This window comes from Scatophagus argus, chromosome 1, assembly GCF_020382885.2.
Source record: "Scatophagus argus isolate fScaArg1 chromosome 1, fScaArg1.pri, whole genome shotgun sequence".
NCBI classification, from domain to species: Eukaryota; Metazoa; Chordata; class Actinopteri; family Scatophagidae; genus Scatophagus; species Scatophagus argus.
The window spans coordinates 15,354,180-15,374,844 of record NC_058493.1 but is presented as its reverse complement, the minus strand read 5'-3'; the positions used below and the strand labels follow the sequence as shown (position 1 = coordinate 15,374,844).

Sequence of the window (20,665 nt, the reverse complement as noted above, 5' to 3'; positions counted from 1 at the left end):
TTTTTAATAAGTACAACTTTTAAACAAATTTTACAAGTGTACCAAACAAACGAGCAACTGGGTGTATAATACTCATTTGCGCCTGCAGCCTTGTGGTGCAGTGTACAAAGTTCTCACGTAAGACTAATGATAGTTAAAAACAACAAAACAAGTTTCTCGCAAACCTGCACTTTGAGAACAGCCATAGCATAAGTTGTTTCAAGCAGGCAGACTGTGTAATCCCAACGTGAATGCAGCATAATGCCTCTGTGGAGAAATGGTGGCTCTGTGGCCTTGAAGGAGACAGACATGATGTCTGATTACATCACCGCTTACATCAGACAGTTAAGATATTTGAAAGTGATTATTCAGTCTGAATACAGGTAAAGATTAGTCTGTTTAGCTGCTAGCTAAGGCTACAACTCTGATACAACAGGCCTGGGTAAAAATAATTGTTTTAATGGATTATGCTGAAAATGTAAAAATGGAGTAAGCAGTACTACTGCATTGTTCAGCTCTGTAGAGAACTATCTTATCAAAAGTTACTGAACACGTGTTGTATGGTTTCAGTACACAAAGACTTAAATAGAGACGAATAAGGCAAATAAAGGTAATAGATTTTAGCCTGACCAAAGACACAAAATGAATACAACAGTATTTATTAAAGGAAATGTCTGTCAGGAAGAGGAACAGAACAGTTTCCCAACTTAAATGCAACACACTGTGCTCAAAAATGACACATTATCAATTAAAATAATGCTAAATCTAAACAATTTAAATATTACAGCTTTAAAAAGAAATTCACAGGCTGAAAACACAAAAACACTGAACAGAATAAACATTGGGAAGTTTTCTCCACACCAGGACATAAATAAATACAAAAAAAGTCTTCCTCATACAGTCAAATGTTAAATTCATTTTAGCAGTGGGTTGGCTGGAACAAGCATCACACTGCAGATTAAATATGTGGAATTTTATCAGTTATCAGTGCAAAAAAAAAAAAAAAAAAAAAATCAATTAAACAAACAAAAAAAAAACATCTGTTAACAAAATCAGCTGGAATGCATTTTGATAGTCGTGGGTTACTGAACATCCTGCAGGCCAGAGTGATGTGTTTTATAAAGACACCTAATGTAAACCTGACGTATTGGTTTTTGTTGAGTACTGTTTGGATAGCGTGAGGTAAGCGTGTAACATACATGTAACCTTATCTGCAGATGCTGCATGGGTCTAAGAAGGGAACAGATGAATTAAATCAAAGCAGTACACTGCTTCTACAACGCCTCCTGTCTCAGCAGTTAGAGTGGTGAAGCCCAATATTATAATATTAGTATATTCAGCAGTACTGAGATGCAGTGAGTGACTACAACAACCGTAAACTGTTTAACACTCCTCTTAGTCCGAAGCATGTTAGAGAGGCACACATTTATACGACCACACACATCAAATTCAGTGGTTCAACTCATGAAAAGATAATTAAACATCTTGAAAAATTTCAAATGCATAGACTGCATGAAAAAAAAAACTTTTAAAAACATAAAATTACTTCAAAGGTTAACACATGTAAACAAACCATTTCACACGTTACATTTACTTGCCAACTATCCACAGGCTTCTTATCTAAAACTTTATCAGTTCAACAATAAAAGGTCAATGTGTAATTTCGAGGTCAAGCCTGATTTTGCTAATGTAAGGACTGATGTGATAGTCCACCTAAAATCAATCACTTAAGCATCACCCTGTGTAAACTTGACTGATAGCTGTTAAAAGTTGGTGGTTTCCTTCTTCACAGTCAGCTTCAGTGGTTAAAATGATTTCTATTCATGGCAAGTTTTCAAAGTGGAAAACAGCTACCCAACACTCACATGAGCCCCTCTCACGGCGACATAATCCACTTTACCTCTGTGCCTCCACATCCACATACCAATGTTTACCCCATATATGACTAAAAACCTTGTTTCTGTGTGGCACCACCACCCTCACTGAAGCTTCTGGAAGCATCTGAGTATTTATCTGGTCATAAAATGTTTTGCTAAAATGAAATGATGGATGAACATACAGAGAATATGGATGATACAGAAGTGTTTAGAATTGTCCCCCCCACTATGAAAACATGTCACGACTGAAATCCACAGCAGGAGCCATGAATTCCAGCTCACTGTTGCTGCTCTGTGAAGAAGGAAACTAAGAACTTAACATTTTAACAATTTTCTAGCCATCGGGGTGCAAGTGATCCTCAAAGATTTACCATATGAAATAGTGTCACTTTGACATTTGAGCATTTTGAGGGGTGATGCTACAAATTAGACTTCATTTTTATTTTCTACATAGCTTATTTTACACAGTCCCTGGTGTCTTGTTTACCATAGCATACCTTAACACAAACAAACCTTAACACATGAAGTCGCAACTGCAATCATTGCCTCTTTTGGAATATATACTTCTAATTATACATTCCAAAAATCAAAATAATTCAACCAAACTCTGCACAGCTCCATTATTCTTACTCTGAAATGACAGGTTGAACTCCAATAAAATATTGTTTGAATTCTGCCAGTCACCACACTTTGAACAATATGACCATTTTGCCAGTCAAATCATCCTCATGTGCTGGTGTTCACATTCATGTGTAAGGCAAACACTTCCCTTCAGAACAAGGTGCTATTGGTGTTGGGAATAAATTAACACCGAAATACATCAACATCAAAATGTTATGTTCAATAGAAATGTTCTCTCCACTGGACTGTACCACTTATGGCTGTTTTTTAATCTGAGCCAAGTTGCTATATTTGAAGCTTGGACAAATTGTGAAGGACTCAACTGAAAAGCAAGTGATAATTTACTAAATGATAAAATATGAACACATTGTTGACGTGACCAAAAACTGGGTTGTCGAAATAAAGCAGAACGTGACTGTGCATTAGCGTAACAACTCTGATAGTGCTGATGCCGTGTCAACCATTTGTTGGCGTTTCTTAATCTACAACTCTGGCAAACACTGATGGTCTGATGAGTTAACTGTTAAAAGGGGAAATACTCCAAAACATTCTGACACACATCAGGATGAGCTCTTGACCAAAAGAAAAGAGGAGTATAAGCTTATTTATAGAAACCTCCCTCATTTTTTTCCTTAAATACAGATATGTATCCAGAGAAGCTGCTTAGAGTGAAGATAGAGGCAATGTTCTTACATAAACTGAAAGTAGTTTTTTTTTAACTGTAATATTTTTTGTAATTTTGCTCTTTCCTATTATCTGATGTATGTGTGGTGTCTTTCTGACAGGTAAGACACATACACATTATGTACATCAACATTATTCAGCAGAAAACTTACAGTCATGACTTTTACTTTCAGTGAGACTGTGTGTACCTTTTGGCATTGTAAAAGGTAATAAAATTGTCAATGGGGCACAGGTAGATTTTGACACACCTAAACTAAACACTATATAACAACTATAACACTTTCTGTCAAGAATCAGAGTAATGAAGATATTGTTAACTAGTTTAGAGTACAAACATCCACAACAGAGTTTTGTTTTCTTAGCCAAAATATTCCGCTCAAAATATGAAAATGAGTGTGAAAATGCAAAAAAGAAAAAGAAAACGAAAAAGTAGTCATGTGTAATGTAAACTGCTTCAGCAGATTAATTAAAATAAAACCATTTTAGAGCCCAGTTTTGTCACAGACATGTAGTGGTTGCACCGGGCGTATAAATACATTTAGCTCTTATTTCTCTGCAGAGCCTCACACAGGTTGTGATTCGGATCTGGCTCTTGACTCATGATCTCAACACATTCCCATTCTCCACTACAACTGGACCGTTTCACTGCCTCAACCACTGTCTGCACATACAGGCCATCCTCAAATGTTGGTGCAATGGCAACTGGTCCTCGTGCCCACGACCTGCGCTCCTCGTGGGCCTGAAAGGACTGTCTCAGGGCTTTTACCATGGAGCTCAGCCCCCGCAGGTGAGGCAGGGGCATCTCTTTCACCTCTGGTCCAACCCACCCACTGTCACCTAGCAACAACTCCTCACCTGTACTCCCGTTGCGCTGACCATACAGTTCTGTCCCCCTGGCAACCAGTCTCCCGGTGGATCCAACTACCATAACCTCGTGCACAAATGACCCAGGCATGTTGAAGTTGAGGGTCACGGTGCAACACACGCCACTGGAGCTAGACCCAGTTCCACTCATCAACATTTGGAAGAAACAAAAGTCATCACTGGTGACACGGCGGATGCCTCGGATCAGACCATTTTGCTGTACAAAGGTCCTCAATAAGCCGTGAACACGACAGGCTCTTGCACCGGTTAGGTAACTTAAAAGGTCAATGATGGCAGAGCCAACAGTGTGTAGTCCTCCTCCTCCCATTAGCTCCTCACATGTCCAGCCATAAGACTGATCCAAGAGGCTGGGGCCATAGACTCGAACATCACACACTTGCACTTCACCAACATATCCCTCCACCAGTAGCTGGCGCATTGCAACAAAAGCTGGCAGGAAGCGCAGGGTATTACCCATAACGCTGAGCAGCTGAGGATAGTATCTGGCAGCAGTCACCATCTTGAATGAATCCACAGCAGTGGCAGCTTTCTCACACACAACATTCTTACCTATACCTGTAGAGAGACAGAGAGAAAGGTAGGGTTTATGTTAGTTAGATCAACCTGGATTCACTGATCTTAGGTGACAGCACTGAGAATTGTAGAATTTCAAATTTTAAAGGTGTAGTCTGGCATAGATTTTGTTAAAAAAGGTTAAACTTTCTTCCTTGAATGAATCTTTTATATTGCAGGTGGTGATCACTCACTACGATTCTTTAATCTGCCATTAAATAGTAATAAAGTTTTACATACCAATTACATTTGATATTCATTTAGTTGCTGCCTCAATTTACATGAGTGAGGATGCACAAAATTTCAGAGATCATCCAGAGCATCACGAACCAACTTACAGTATCCAAAAAAGAATGTTACGCTGATTTCATGCCTCTAAAACACATATAATGCTTGGATTTTGATTTGTTTTCACTAGATAAAATGACATGAGTGTGAGATCATTCATTCACACACACACACACACACACACACACACACACTGAGGAGTTCTTTGCCTTGGATGGCTTTAGTGCCCTGCTCCTGAAGTTTGGCATGAGAAAAAAACAAACAAACAAACAAAAAAACAAAATGTGCGTAGTTTTTATACATGGACATTGGCGGCCTTCACTACCCTTTGGAATTAGTATGAAGAAGTCCTTTGGTAGGGACACACTCAGGAAGTTGAAACTAAAACAGGAAGCTGAGGTCAACGCTCAGGAATTCCATCAGATACAGTAAGTTAACTTTATAGATCTACTCTCCACTGATAAAACAAGGTGCTCATTATGTTTGATTCACTGTTCTGCTAACTCATACAAGATGTGGGGAATTTTAAGTTTTTGTCGGCAAGTTTTATTTACTTTGCTTTTTTTTTTGCTTGTTCCCTATGCTCATGGCTATGATCACTATTAATCCCATCTCACGCATAAACCCGAAGATACATGCAACAGAAGAACGGAGTAATTTTTAATCTATGCATCTTCTGCGGAGTACTGTCAAAAAACAAATATGTTCCAGAGCAGGTCTGCCACACCCAGCTAGGCTGTGTCACATTAGAAATTTGCATAATTCAAATGCAAATATAGTGCAAATGGGAAGTGAACTGCAAGACCTGAACATGCTGTTTATAAAGACAACTGATCTTAGTTTGTCACATAATTTTAAAAAAAATTTAATCATGTAATGTAAATGAAACAATAAGCCATTTTTAAATGAATAGCCACCAATATTCAAATTTTCATATTAATGCTGTATTTTTTACAGGATGTGAATGAGTGACCACATTTATAGGCTCAGCTTACCCAGTGCTTTGACAGCAATCTGCCTTGTCATTGAGGGTGGAATATAGATGCAAACAAGGTCGACATCTTGGTGTAGGAGAACATCATCAGATCGGCTGGTGTGAAAAGAGATACCAAGTTCTTTTGCTAAGCAACACGCTTCTTCTTCACTTCGCCCCCAGAGAGCATGAACCTCAAAGCCTTCAGCTTTCAACAATGGGACCAGCACTCGGGCTGTGCTCCCCGTGCCAAACACACCCACTCCTGGTAACATGACAGTGGCACTCAATGCGACCTTACGTGTTAACCATGGCCAACCTCACAAACATCCCGACAGCCTGATGATTCACTTGCCTGTCGAGGAGCTGTGCCTGGAATTCAAGGAGAGATTACCTGCAAAAACACAAGAACAGTCTAATGAAGCTAGGTGACACTGACAAAATCAAATATCACATATTTTATTATGACATTTTATACTTTTTCCACAAAATACAGATGAGCAATAATGACCATGTATGTAAAAAGCATTCACTGTTCATCACCAAAAGCAGTTCAAGTTCTGATTATCCCTTTACTGTAACGCAAAACTTAAGGCCAGAGATTTAGACATTTAGTCTAATATCCACATGTTATGATCAACACCAAAGACAATAACTTTAAGCACAATATCTTTATTATGAATTTATCTCCCAGCTCTAGCAGTGACTGTATTAACAGACAGGACAAACATGTATGATGGAGGTTTAAACCAGTTTTTCTTATCAGGAGTCTGTGACAGCTATTTGAAATGTGCCCCGCTGCGTAGCAACATTACATTCCTCAGATGCTCCACACCCAACAGCAATCAGCGTCATCTCTACCTCTTAAGTAAGTGAAACTTTTGTCTGCGTGTTTGGTCTTATCCAAACACGCTTAGTTGGTGACATTTATATCAACAAGCTTCCTCACAAAACAACTGCATTTTTCAACAGTTCATCTAATAACATTAAACCTCATGTTATGTTACGACCCATAACAGGAGGGTTAAATAAAATCATCATTAAATATAGAAGTATATGAAATAACGTGTAGCCCAGCCCTCCCAACACTTTGGTGATTTCCTAGTCTAACTGAGATGGACCTGCAAACGTTGTGTGGATTTCAGTCATCAATCAGACTTATGTCATGTCAGTCACTACCTTGTGTGGTGGAAGCACCTGCCCACCTGCCCTGAGCACCTTTTTTTTAAAATTATTTTTAGCTCTAAAGAGGTTGTGTAAAAACAAAAAAAATGTCTATTTACAATACAATAAATATGTATTAATGGGAAAAGATTTGACGTTGATGTTATGATAGTGGCTGGCAGGAGCTCAGCTGAGACTCACTTGCCTCCCTGTAGCCATGACAGAAGTGCCTGTGCACCTGTATGTCCTATGTAGCCCTTGAAAAATAAGCTCAGTGATTTACACACAGTGCCACCTCGGGACATACATTTACTATGCTGACAGCAGATGAAACCTCACACTTTTTCCTGTCCCTTTCTCTTTCACAGACACCGCTGGAAAGTATCCTAGCCTTGCTGTGTAGCTGTCGGCTGGATAACACAACAAAGCCATGCTACTTGAAATTGTCGTTGTCGAGATAATGACTACTTTCATTAGGCATGTTTTTTATGAACTAGCGGAAAGTGACCACTGCTTTAATCAATATATCCGCGAGTACTGGTATCTTAGGTTCACACGACAAACTGAGCTAGCTAGACTCCTGGGTTAGTGATAATGTTAGCTAGCGCGTTCAGCTAGCCCCGGCCAGACAGCCGCAAAGCGAACTTTAAAAAAAATCCCTATATATATATGGCTACTTTACAGAGTTTATATCTAAAGTTAATTCATCTAACAGTATATAAAAGCTGCGTGAAAACAACCCACAATAAAATGTAACACTGCCTACCTACTGAATTTACCAGGTCAACATCGACTGCGGGTGTAGGTGCTCACCCGGGCGCTGCCCAGTTGCTAATGGTAACTTCAGCAGCAACGACAGGACTGTGGGGAGGGCCAGAGATGCTAAGAGACTGGAGATTGGTCACCAGCAGAGTCGCTTAAGGGCACACAGATACCTCACTCGAAAACATGTTTCCAAAGACTCTAATAGAAAGAACACCCACTCTCTGGAACTTCCGATTGTGTAGAGGGCGCTCGTGAGATAGTCCAAAATGCATGGCGCCTTATGGCGAAACGTCTGCCCGGAAAGAAAAACAAATGGACATTAGTATTTTTTATTTTTAATTCTGATATATAATAGCTACTATATTTAAAAACTAAAATAAAATTTTGTTGTTTTTTTTTTTTTTTTTACTAGAAGTAAGTGTCAAAGGTATCTAAAAACTAATGAGAGCTGACATGTTATTGTGTGTGCATTGCCACCAATTATGAGATATTCATGCCATGAGATGTTTGCTCAGCATTTATCTGATTAGCTTAAGTTTCTATTTTTTTTTCTTTTTTTGTGGATCTCTGTTTATTTAGGTTGAAGGCTGGTTCTTGGTTAACAGATGGACTCTGAGGAACTGTGAGACAGAGCTTTCTCTGAAGGCATCCATAGCCTGAATACTCACTGATTCTATTGTTTACAAGCTTTCATTTGTAAAGTTAACTTTTTTTTTTTACCCTATCACGTCTTTAACCATACTGAAAGATGATGAAGAGATTTCAAATTCTCTGAGCCCCAGTACAACAGATGAGCACTTCAGTCCATGCAGAGACTGTCAGCCTCATGGGGTCCTGCTGTGACTGAAGCTGTGCTAACTCTGAAAATGTTTCCTCATTTCCTGTGTTACATTCAAAGCTGAGGCATCTCCCACCACACATATCACTGGAAGTGAAATTCAGCATATTTTATTGTTTTGTTTATTTTTTCAGTGTAATAACGTTGTTATAGAATCCTTAACCATCCATTAGAAATACACCACAAAAGCTACTGGAGCAGAGCTTAGTTTGTTAAATAAAGTGCTTATACTGTTTCTTCTTTATCTTTTAATAATATATGGTTTGAAGCTCAACTGACTTTCTTAAAGCCTACTGTTTCCTGTAGTATAACATTTTCAGCCCCACAAATGGTACATTTAACATCTATGTGGGTATATTTCAAAATCACTTACATATGTAAGATTTTAAAGGGAATTTCTATGTCTGAGTCATTTATTAAGTCATTTATCACATCAGTGCGCATGCGTCGATACGTGTGCAGCCTGTTACAGACGCTCCCGATCTTTCTTTTTTTTCAAGAATTTCCCTCCAGGGATTAATAAAGGAATTCTGATTAAAAAGCTGTATCTTTCTGAATTCACACAAATCCAGCAATGTGGCAGCTTCCCACATGGCTGTGTGGAGGTTTGAGTGAGTTTAATTGTGCTTTTGAAAGCAGCAGCCTTGAAACAATCATTTAATAACTTATTAATTCTCTGATTTGCTGCTTGTTGTTGCTAATATTGTTTTCATTCACTGTTTATTGCTACATCAAGCGGGCCCATCCTGCAACTGAATCCCATATTCATTATGGTGTTACACATTTCATGAAATTTAGGCCAGTAGTTTTCTCATAATCCCGCTGACAAACAACAAACGGACCGAGAAACTGGATGGAGAACATACCCCCACTGGACAAGATATTGTCCCAGGGTCCCTCATTTGATAAGAGTTTTGCTTTTAGATATTTTATTACAGAAAGTGGATGAAACCTGTGACCAAAATAGTCATACATTCTGTCATTGTGTTACTTAAGAATGGAATTCTAGTGAAAGTAATTTAGTCTCCTTTTTGCTAGGGACCCCTGGAACCTCTGAAAGACCTCTGAGGGTCCCCGGACTCCGTTTTGAAAACCACTGGCCTTCATCTCTCTGCTGAGATGCACTGCGTTACCAAACTACTGACCAGCAGGGGCGGTAGTTCACTAACGGACTTGGACAGGAAGCGCAAGGAATTATGGGACTTTTAGTTTTCAAAGGAGGACGGTTGGCTTGATAACACTGAGAAGAACAAAACAAGCTATTTGCCAGCGAAAATAAAATATCAGCCTGGAATTCAGCATAAGTACGAGCTCTATAAACTTTGACCCCGGATAATTTGTGGCGGATTTTGTCGTCGTACGAAGAAGAGCGGCTCACTTTGGGTGAAAAATAAACAGGAAGTTGTTAGCGTTGTGGGACGTGTAGTTCCGCTTGCAGGCCACTGGGCTTTTTAACAACGCATAGAATAAAGAAACAATAATAAAATAACCTAAACTTAATCCGAAGACCGTGCTTATAGCCTCGGCGGTGAAGTAAATATGCCCGGGTTCACCTGCTGTGTGCCTGGCTGCTACAACAACTCGCATCGGGACCGGGACCTGCGCTTCTATACATTTCCCAAAGACCCCACGCTGAGGGAGCAGTGGCTGAGGAACATCTCCCGGGCCGGGGTCAGCGGCTGCTTCAGCACCTTCCAGCCTACCACAGGACACCGAGTCTGCAGCGTCCATTTCGCAGGTGGGAGGAAGACCTACACCATCCGAGTACCGTCGCTCTTTCCTCTGCGGGGCGTGAATGAGCGCAGGAGTCGACGGGGCAGAGGCAGGAAAGTGTCCGCGGCGGTTCCTGTCACCGCCGCTGCAGCGACCTCCGGGGTTGTCATCAACACCGTACTGGGCAGCACGGCAGAAGGAGCCGAGGGCAATGCAGGAGGCGAGGCAAGCGACGACAACATCACCGTGGTTCAGATAGGCCAAAACGGGGAGTACCTGGGCACGGCGAGGCTGCCCGCCCAGTCAGAGGGGACTTGCTACACCGTGCCGATCGACAGCGCCGACGAGTTGATCGCCGACGACTCATCGGTCGACACCGCGTCCACCCTGCACCAGCCGCCCGTGCAGTACGTCAGTGTGACCAGCAGCCCTCTGGACCACTCGTACTCGCTGACCACCGGCACCACGTCCGCCGAGCTGCTGCGGAAACTGAACGAGCAGCGGGACATCATCGCACTGATGGAGGTAAAGATGAAGGAGATGAAGGCGACCATCCGCCAGCTCAGGGTGGCCGAGGCCAAGCTGCAGGAGGAGGTGCGGGAGCGCGACCGGCTGCTGTACGGAAACTCTGTGGCTTTCAGCGTCCGGAAGAAAATCTGATGGGTGAATATCACAGGAGACGACTCCTTACAGAGACTCAGACTAATGGAGATGACAAATGCAGCCCTATTTTGTATAAAACGACGAGCGATGACAATTTATTTTCAAGTAGAACTGATTTTTTTGTAGGCCTGATCTTAACAAGAAGTTGGCTGGCTAGTTTCTGTAGCTTATGTTAATAACTTCATTCGTAGAAACATGCACAGTCTACTACTGGCTTGCAGCCCAGCCAAGTCAGTAATACATATTTTATTCATTCAACCAAGATTCATAGTTTGCACAGACAAATTTAGTCAGGCTCACACATAATCAGACTGATGGGAAGTCGGATGAGGAAGATGCTCAGATCTGCCTAGGTGCATAGACAATTTTCTCTTCTCTTGAGTTTAAATTAGGAAATTGTTGCCAGAAATATCTCACAGTACATTTGCAGAGGTAATGTATGCCAAGTTGAACTGTTAAGAGGATTCTTTTGTGAATAAAACACTATTCTTGGCACACTTATGGTGTTGGTCAGTGAAATAAAACTCTACCTTGATTGTATCTGAGTTGCCTTTCTAGGTACTTGTGTTTTTGCTGAAGATTTTTCTGTGCAGCAGAGAATAGACTTTTAAGGAATTCCATAAAACTTGAAGGAGCAGACATGCATTAATTTCCATTTGTTCAACATTTTAATAGGAAAGCTTAAAAAAAAAGAGAGAGAGAGAAGCAAAAACATTTTGTTGAGATATTTTACACATCTTGAACATATCTGTCTGCCCACAAAGTTCTGTGAAACAGCACCTGCTGGTTTCAGTGTGGTTCATGTGCCTGTTTATGGTCAGATGTTTTCCCCACACACATGAGCAGTGGATGCATCTCTTTATCCTGTTCATTAGTGTTTTATGCCACAGGATGTTTCCTACATTTCTGATTGTTGAACTTGCTCTAACGGCTCTGCTTTGCTGTCATTATGAAGTAATTTTCATTTTGACATAATGCTGATTCACACTGAATAATTTCTCAAATCATGAAAAGTGTTCTCATTTTGTCCAGTGTTACAGTAACAAAATAGTTTTGGGTGTTTTGTTTTGCTTGTTTTAAATATATTTTTTCAGAGTAGATCAACCCACCCACATTGCAGTCATCTGTCAGGAGCTGTTGTTTGGACTCCATTTTAGGAAATAAGAGATAAAAAATCTCAAGTGACTTAAGGTTTGTTGTCAAATACCAGGAGTATTTTTTTTTTTTTAGCTGTGTTAAGTTGTGGAAAAAAAATAAAGTTTGTATCATACTAAATCCTCACTCCTTTGTGATTGAAAAGAAACATATCATCATATCTCAACTCTGCTGCCCTGTTTTATGTCACCTGTTGTGTGACCATGACATTTACTGTGTGTTAGGAGAGCAGCCTGAACAAGATGCTGCATTGAGACAAATATGACACATGTGTTGTGAAGTGTGCAACACATCATTTTACATGTTTCACCTCAAGTTGGACTTCAGAGTTGTTTTTTCCTTATTGATTTATGCAGATATTGCTGTGGTGGTTAAAGAATCATTCAGGCAAATGTCTGCAAATGTCCATTACAAGTTTAAATAGTGTCTTCAGATTGCTTCTTTTGGTTGACAGTTAAGGAGCAAAGTGATAGTTTTTAATGTGGCAAATTGTCACCTTTGAGAAACCACTGAGTGATTTGATATTCTTACTTCACAGATCACGTAAAATATTGAATTGTAATTAATGGATCCCATCTTTGCATCTTGACTCACCATTTCAACACTAGTTTCAGGGTCCTCAATACAGTGCATGGTATGAAAGTTTTTTCCTTAATCACTGGACCTTTTCACAGGTTGATAGCAGAAACAACAAGTGGTAAAATGTGTTTTTAGCAGTACACATTTTGCAGTGTGATTTTCACCCTCTAGATGGCGGTATGACAAAAGGAGGTTTAGCGCCTTTAGTGAATATATGGCCTAATTTCCTTCATCTGTATGCCTGCAGCTTGGATGGCCATTTGGTTGATAGTTGCTCCTGTTAAAGCCCTGAAATGTCAAATGTCTTCGTGTGAATGTAAAGGTGCCGTGCAGTTTCTCAACCCACCAATTTAAAACGTGTCATTTTGAACGCTAATGTTGTTACATGAAAGAGAGACAGAGGGAGAGACAGATGAATGGATAGCATTGAAGAGAGTGAGGATCCAGATCCTAATCTCATCTGGATTTATTTATTTATTTATTTATTTTACTCCCAACAGTGTTGCATAATGCTTTAATCCAGAGCTGTCGATCAAACTTACACAACCATTTTCTGTGGCTGCTGCCCTTAAACACGACCGTCTTTACATTCAGGATAAACAAGAGTCTCCTGTCAGATAGTCTCATTCTTTGAAAGTAACTGTGTAATGTGAATGAGGTAAATCAATGTAAGTAAGACCTGAAAAACAGTGTTTGGCGTATGTATATATAAAGCAAAGACAGAAAAACGTAATATCTCTGTCATTATATAAAATCTCACGTTCGTGGTGTTTGCTCACAAAACAGGCTGGTCAAAAGGAAGGATACTTTTGGTTTATATTGAAAACAGTGAACAAGGAACTTTTTTCTCTGAAGAGATTATATGACACACTACACGTCTTTTGCAACTGTCCAACTAAAGTTTTTATGATCTTTTTTAACACACTGTGCATTACTCTAGAACCTTAACAACATCCAGGTGTTTTGGACATTCAGAGAGTCAGAGAGTCCATCATGTGATCTGATCAAGTTGCTGCTCTCATAGTACTTTTTTCTTTGTGTGTGTCTTCATGAGCTTTTTGAAAGGATCCTAATAGCTGTACAAATGTTATATTATTGCATCTTGTGTTAATAGTCTGCATGAAGTAAAAATTCTCCAACTACTAAAGTGAATGACATTTTCAGCTTCAGCCGGGGCTAAGATATTTATTGATTTAGATTGAAAATTTTCCTGTTTCAGTATTGGAGTTCTTGTCCAGTTGCTCATGTAGCAATTAAAAAAAACCCTTTATGAAATGAACGGCCTTGAAAAACAAGTTCATATTTTTCAAAGCAACATACGCGGGGGGTATGTGGTATTGCTTTTATTGCTTTTTATTGCAAAAAATCTAAGCAATGGTCAGCTCTAGGGAGCACAGATAGGACCTACAGAAAATATCTTGTCTTTTGTCTTGCCTGCATTGAAGCCATTAAATCTTACAGTTTAATATAGAGCAGTCATATTTGTGGAACACGTCTAGGTAAACCGCTCATATAAGACCATAAGAAAAACTGCACTGTTGTCCAATGAAATGTGAGTGGAAGACAAAAGTGGGAAAGTCATTCATTCAGGCCACAGAATTTAGGATTCATTTAATTAGATGACCAAAGAGTCAGAACAGGTCCTATTTTGAACTCCATGTGCAATGAAAACACTTGACCATTGATTTGTGGAAGTTTGGTTGTGCTTGGAGGAGAATGATTGGTGCAGCACTTCCCACCTCTGCAGGTATCTGGATACTCTGACAACACACCTGACAACACAAGTTATATTTGCATGATCATTTGCACCGAATTGCTAAAAGTATGCACACTTTTTAACATTACACCTACATCTGATGGATGAACACCTTATCCCAAAACCATATGCACTCATTTGCTGCATTAAAATCCCACAGTTTTCTGTAATGGCTTTACTCAGGAATTTAGCACCTGCAGGCTGCAGAGATTTGCTTCCCTTCAGCCAGAAGAGCATTAGGTCAGCTGCCCATGTTGGATGATAAGGCTGGCTCGCTGTTGGTGTTCCAGTTCATCCGGATGGGATTCATATCAGGTGTTGCAGACAAGTCAAAACTGCAAAACCTTCGTGGGGACCCAAAAAATTAGCACACAAAAATATCACTACTCCAATACAGCATTAAGATTTATCTGAATTGAAACTAAGGTTTGACATGCAATAAGACAAAAAGTCCTGAAAGATAAAATATTTATGAAAATTTGTGGAATGAGTTGATGTACAACAAGTTTTCTCTAATACCTCAGCTGCAGTTTGATTGATCCTGAACACATCAGTAAGGTGGGATTGTAAACACAACCCATATTTGCTGAGTTAATACAGATGTTTCCAGGATCACAGCTGGAGCTGATTCCAGAGTAGCTTCCATGATGTATTGATTTGTGGCAGCAGCTTCAGACACAGACAGATTATTCTGCATTTAATGGTTGTTTTAAGCTGCAGATTAACAATGGGTTACCATTTCTCCTGTGTCAGTATGCAGATGTGAACGAGGACTTATACTAATGCATAGAGTGTGAGCCATCTGGGGGAGGGTAGCAGGGGATTTGGCGGCTGAGAGGGGAAGAGGAAGGGGGATTTAAGGGGGATTCAAGCAAGGAAAGTTGGGAATAAGGTAGATGATTTACAATCATCCATCTGAACACAGAGTCTGCGTCTGTAACACATCTCTGCCCAGTCTTCAGTTAAGACTGTTTAACACATCACAGCGCTCTCAGTAACCCCCCCATGACCCACACAGCTGTACACGATTCTCACATGGGTTGCAGCTATTCTCAGCGGGCGCTTGACTCAGTGTTGGACTCCCAGGTGAGCTGAATTCTCTTATCCTCTCTGGGACGTCATCCATCTGTCCACATGAAAAAAAAAATCCTCCTGACAACATCTGATCATGTCTCTTTGTATTATCAGTTGTGCAACCCTCTTTGTTTAAACATAAAAAATCCAGACAAACCATGCTTATATAGAGGGTAAATGTGTATGAGCAGGGCAAAGATGGCACCCCAGTGTTCTGATCACTATTACATTACATATAATTGATCTGTATTTCAAATAAACGTTTTAAATACTAAAGACCGGAAATGAGAACACTCTAATCCAGTGTGCTGTGTTGTGACGCTGTCATTGGTCTGCAGCTTCCAAGCCCTCAATGGCACACACACATACACACACACATACACGCACACAAATACACACACACACACACACACACACACACACACACACAGCATCCTCTTACTCTCCGCAATGCATTGGCCCCTTTCACTGTTAATCCAGCCGGGTTGTGCCTCTGTGCATTGCTGTACTTTTGCAATCTGATGAATTCTCAACGGATGGCAGGACACATCACATTTTAAAGCACCAACTTCATATCCTCTGGATTTGCATCATTTCATATCTGAGCCTCTGGTTCAGAGTTGGGACGAAGGATGAAGTCCCAGCCAGGCATGGCGTTGATGCTGCTGCCCGTGGCTCTCTGCCTCAGTAAGAACCTTTCTTTAATTGTTGTGTGTGTCGTGCATTTAAATCTTGTGGAGAAAGTTTGTAAGTGCTGAGTTCGCTCTTGCTGTCCTGTTTTCTACAGCTTTTCTGATGTGTCTGCACACACAGTAAGAAACAAACTAGACTAAGCCTTGACTTACCTTGACTTTCAATAGAATGTTTGAAAATGTTTGAAAAGAACAAAAAAATAAAGCAGGCCAAACTAGTTAAGATGGCTGATGAAGGAGATTCTATTGAGCTTGTTCTGAAACCGAGGAGAATAAGGTTTTACAAATGCACTTACCTTAATGAAATCCTCATTGTCCACTCTTCTGATTGTTCTGATTGTCTCTCTTTCCTCCTGTATGTATGTATGTGTGTGTGTGTGTGTGTGTGTGTGTGTGTGTGTGTGTGTGTGTGTGTGTAAATACGTATTCTAGTGGTTGTGGGGGCAAAAATCTATCTACACAGTCACATTGTGAGGACCCGCCTTATTTATAGGGACAAAAACTAAGTCCCCACAACGTAAATCATTAAATATTAGGGTGAAGACTTGCTTTAAGGTCAGGCTGAGGTTAGGGTTTGGTTCAGTAAGTGTTAGGATTAGGCAAATAATGTTTATTGTTATGGTTATGGTGGTGATTAAGTCTCCAGTAAATGAATGTAAGTCTATGTAATGTCCCCAAAAATGACGGAAATATGACTCTGTGTGTGTGTGTATACAACATCATCTACTTGAGTATAAATTCTACTATCTATTGTTTTTGTTTTTTTCAGGTATTATGACTTTGGTTCTTTCAGTAAAAACAAATGCCTTTCATGAATGAAACACTGGTGCTTGAGAGATTCATAACAATAACAACGCCGACATGGACATATTCGAAAAAGAAACACAAAATGTTTTGCAGGAAATCAAATGTTTTTATAACGTGTATTCATACATGATTAATAATCTTCATGCAGGGCTCTGAGGCATAGAGAAGAATAGTCTCATAACCTTAAAAATAACTGAAAAAATGACTTGTAAAATACATTATGGATTAGTATATAAAGACAGGAAATGTTAACAATTATTTTGCATCTGTAATAATAAAATCAAATCAATCAGATGATAGAGTCTTCAGGTCAGAGCTCCTAGTGGGTACTAAGGTTGGATGGCATCTGGTTTCTAAAATATGTGTTTGTATAAAAGTCTGGTCTGGGACTGCTTCTCATGTTTTGCACTTGGCTCTTTAGTTAAAATGAAGGGAAATATTAATTACCTTTGGGAAAGGCAAAGCGACTGTACGATGAGCACATACGAACGATGTTTACAGGTGCTGCATCAAAAGACAAACTGAAGGTGGAAGTCAGATAGAAGATCTGCACACTGTACTGATAGCTCCTGATTAATGGCCTGAGATTCACAAAGGAATCCCTGCAGCCAGGATCCAACATCTTGTGAAAAGCCTGAAACTAGAGGACAGGAGGCCAAATATGGCAACAGACTAACTTTCATGTTTCTGGAGTGTTCAGCAGTCACACATGGTTCAGGTGTCCACATGTTAGACCCCGAACCAGCTTACACAGGGCTGCTGACGACTGGATTCGTCCCATGCACAGGAAGAGATCCATCTCCGTATCCTCGTGTACTGAGCAGGTTCATTTACAAATGTACTTTCACCAGAAGTAAATTTTTCGGTCAAACCTCGTAAGACATCTTTTCAGTGATAACTCTGAAAATCCAGTCATGGTCTTGTTATGTATGAGTTGATCGGTGCACTCAGACGGCTCCTACGTGGTTTTGTATTCCTACACTGAATTTGGCTTTGAGGATGTTTAATCCCTCCAGATGAATGGAATACAACATGTTTGTGTATTTGTGTGATCCAACTAAGCACCAGATGGATCATGTCCTTATAAGCATATAAACATTGTGTTTCATTCCACAAGATGAAATCCTCAGCTCAAACAATCTGGTGATTTTATTTCTCTCTGTCTCTCATCTGCAGTGTCCGCCATATACACTTTCATTTATCCATACCTGATCTCAACATAATGTTCAAACATAATTTTCTCTTTTCCTTTTCACCAGGCTTGGTTCCCGTGTGTTTCGGAGCTGCTATTCCTGTTTCTTGTGGGTCCATCTACAAGAGTTTTGCTCAGTGTTTACTCACACTTGGGGACAGTTTGGTGGAGACACAAAAAGACCAGAACACGCAGGACATCGACGCAATCTGCAGGTGTGTGTGTGTGTGTAAACCTTTCACTAACACTTCTTGTGTCTTGCTACAATTCTCTACCTCTCGCATTGTTAATGTTAATGTGTAATGCTAGCAGCAGAGGATGAACCACTTCCACATTTTTGACTTTTAGTTAAATGTCTCAAAAAATGATTGGATAGCAACACTAGTGACATTCACATTGGCCTTAGCTTCTGTCTAATGAGTGAATGTCCGGTCTGAATGGTGCTTTGTTGCACCTGTAACCAAGCATCTAATCGCCGGCAGGGGTCGGAGGACGTGTCCACCCCATATGGAGAGAAATATGCTGGGTGTGTATCAAAGAAAACCTCCTGTGTCTCGCTCCTGTTTGCGTTTTGAGTCTGGCCTCACACATTTCTGGTCCTCAGAAATTATATTTTAATGTAACAGAACCAAACTTTTCATGGTGGCAGCAGGAGAATATGGTGCTGCACATAACATGACATAAAGTACAGCACAGGACATGGATGCAGCTATTATAACACCAGTAAAGTTGTTTTTGCAGTGAGCAGAGTTGTCTACAGTGCTTTGTGAGCACAGAGATCTACAGAGCACACAAAAGCCTCAGTTTCATACAATGCAGCTATTAATGTGACTCAGTCTGATGCGTGTTTAGATTAATGTCTGAATTTTACGATGATGTTGTCCAAGTGTCACTGAATGCATGTGGTATTTAACGAAACATCAGTGCAGGTGTTGTTTTTGTTGTTCACAGTTGGCTGTGTGTCACAGTCTTCCCTTTAAGTGCAACACACTGCAGCTGTGATGTCACAGGTCCTGCAGCATGAATGTTTTTAGGAGGGTTAATCACTCGTCAACATCTGCTCAGGCATTAACCATATTTGATTTCATCATTGCACCTGCACAATAAGTTTTTGCTGCCACCACCTTACGACACTCAACTCTCACGTCTTGGTTGCTTGAAGGTCCTGGAATGCATTCCACGTTTGTGCCAACTCAGCTCTGGACGGCTGTCCTGGAGAAGCAGCTGCTGTCTGGGAGTCTCTAAGACAAGAGTCCAGGAAGACGCAGTTTTCTGGAAACCTCTACGACATGTGTGCCAGTCGCACCACCCTTCCGCCCAGCACTGTGCCTGCACCCCAGAGCCCTCCCACCTCCGACCAGACCAACCAGGAAACACTGAAAGGGCAAACACACAAGCTGAGCCCCGCCCTCACCACACTGTTGTTCCCTGCATGCAGCACCCTGCTGCTTCTGTTCAAAAGTTAACCCATCTAAGTCTTTTAATCAGAGTGATGACCGCTGCTCATCAGAGTCCTGCTTCCCCTACAATCCAAACACACCAGAGCAAACACTTTTTACAAGTGAGGCACAACGTGATTACATATTGATTGATATTGGTTCTTACATGGACCTGGTGGCGCATCTATTTAGGCATGAAACAAATATTACGACAAGTACAACAAGAGACTGACTGTGATTAAATTTACATCATGTACTATTACAGGGCCATAGTTTTATAGGCTGAGAAACAGTTAATGTAGAGAAGGAAGAAAAGACCCTCCACTTATTTGAAAGAAGACTCAGTTATAAGCTAATAATGATTGTAAATACATTTTTTATCAATTCTGCACCAGATTTTTAGGACAAAGGAGATTTTAGGGTGACGTTTTAATGCCAGGTGTTCAGATCTGCTTGTGATCCAATCAGCAGTGATCAGAGATGTGTGTTATTATAGGGTGCAAAACAGTGTTTGGTGCAGAAAGTTGAATTCCTCACCCCGTGTGACTGATTTTACCAGAAAATTAGATTTCTGTGTGGAAGCATTTAAAACTGTGTCATGTCATGTGAGCTCTTTCAGTGGTTCTTCAGTCCTTTTTGAAACATGTTGCTTTTTCTTTTCTGGATGGCTACTCACAGTAAAGTTTAACTTCAATCAAGTGAATGACTTTACGCCTCCGCTGTGAGGCAGTTAAAAAGGACGTATAGCAGAGCAGACACATTTCAGTGAAACACATGAGACAAAATAAAAACACAACAACACATAATTATAAAGTGCTAAAAAGTGTAAACTGCAAAACAGATCTGTCACTTTTGGGGAAGAGGGAGCAGCAAGTTTCCCAAATCGCAGTGAATTTATTTACTGTTTCTTTTCTTTGCTACTGAGCAAACTCTGATGTGCAAAAACACACTACACTTTATTCTCAAGTT

At 40.3% G+C, this 20,665-nt stretch overlaps 3 protein-coding genes across 6 annotated transcripts; 2 read left to right on the top strand and 1 right to left on the bottom strand.

The window, feature by feature from the left end:
* Positions 1–622: 622 nt before the first annotated feature.
* gfod2 (glucose-fructose oxidoreductase domain containing 2) lies at positions 623–8,042 on the bottom strand. Of its 4 annotated transcripts, none has more exons than XM_046385902.1 (3): positions 7,790–8,042; positions 6,215–6,253; positions 623–4,601 (listed from the first exon to the last, which is right to left on the bottom strand). In XM_046385902.1, exon 3 carries the CDS (start codon positions 4,543–4,545, stop codon positions 3,700–3,702), a length of 846 nt encoding a protein of 281 aa, XP_046241858.1. In that variant the 5' UTR covers positions 4,546–4,601; positions 6,215–6,253; positions 7,790–8,042; the 3' UTR covers positions 623–3,699. The 4 variants fall into 4 exon arrangements, with proteins under 4 accessions (XP_046241858.1, XP_046241841.1, XP_046241849.1 ...); XM_046385885.1 differs by having other exon boundaries at positions 5,882–6,253; positions 7,794–8,041; XM_046385893.1 differs by having other exon boundaries at positions 5,882–6,253; positions 7,803–8,041.
* A 1,767-nt stretch (positions 8,043–9,809) lies between these two features.
* Positions 9,810–12,277, top strand: thap11 (THAP domain containing 11). Its single transcript, XM_046385852.1, has one exon. It carries the CDS (start codon positions 10,166–10,168, stop codon positions 10,997–10,999), a length of 834 nt encoding a protein of 277 aa, XP_046241808.1. The 5' UTR covers positions 9,810–10,165; the 3' UTR covers positions 11,000–12,277.
* A 3,921-nt stretch (positions 12,278–16,198) lies between these two features.
* On the top strand, positions 16,199–19,723 carry nrn1lb (neuritin 1-like b). The gene is made up of 3 exons (XM_046396211.1): positions 16,199–16,253; positions 18,325–18,472; positions 19,420–19,723. Exons 1-3 carry the CDS (start codon positions 16,199–16,201, stop codon positions 19,721–19,723), a joined length of 507 nt encoding a protein of 168 aa, XP_046252167.1.
* Positions 19,724–20,665: the final 942 nt, after the last annotated feature.

Bases quoted from the DNA above. Each gene is read 5' to 3' on its own strand.
- nrn1lb (XM_046396211.1), top strand. From the start codon at position 16,199: ATGAAGTCCCAGCCAGGCATGGCGTTGATGCTGCTGCCCGTGGCTCTC. The intron at 16,254-18,324 runs GTAAGAACCTTT...CCTTTTCACCAG, and splicing joins GCCCGTGGCTCTCTGCCTCA to GCTTGGTTCCCGTGTGTTTC. The intron at 18,473-19,419 runs GTGTGTGTGTGT...GGTTGCTTGAAG, and splicing joins GACATCGACGCAATCTGCAG to GTCCTGGAATGCATTCCACG.
- thap11 (XM_046385852.1), top strand. From the start codon at position 10,166: ATGCCCGGGTTCACCTGCTGTGTGCCTGGCTGCTACAACAACTCGCAT.
- gfod2 (XM_046385885.1), bottom strand. From the start codon at position 6,134: ATGTTACCAGGAGTGGGTGTGTTTGGCACGGGGAGCACAGCCCGAGTG. The intron at 4,602-5,881 runs GTAAGCTGAGCC...GTCTCTCTACAG, and splicing joins GATTGCTGTCAAAGCACTGG to GTATAGGTAAGAATGTTGTG.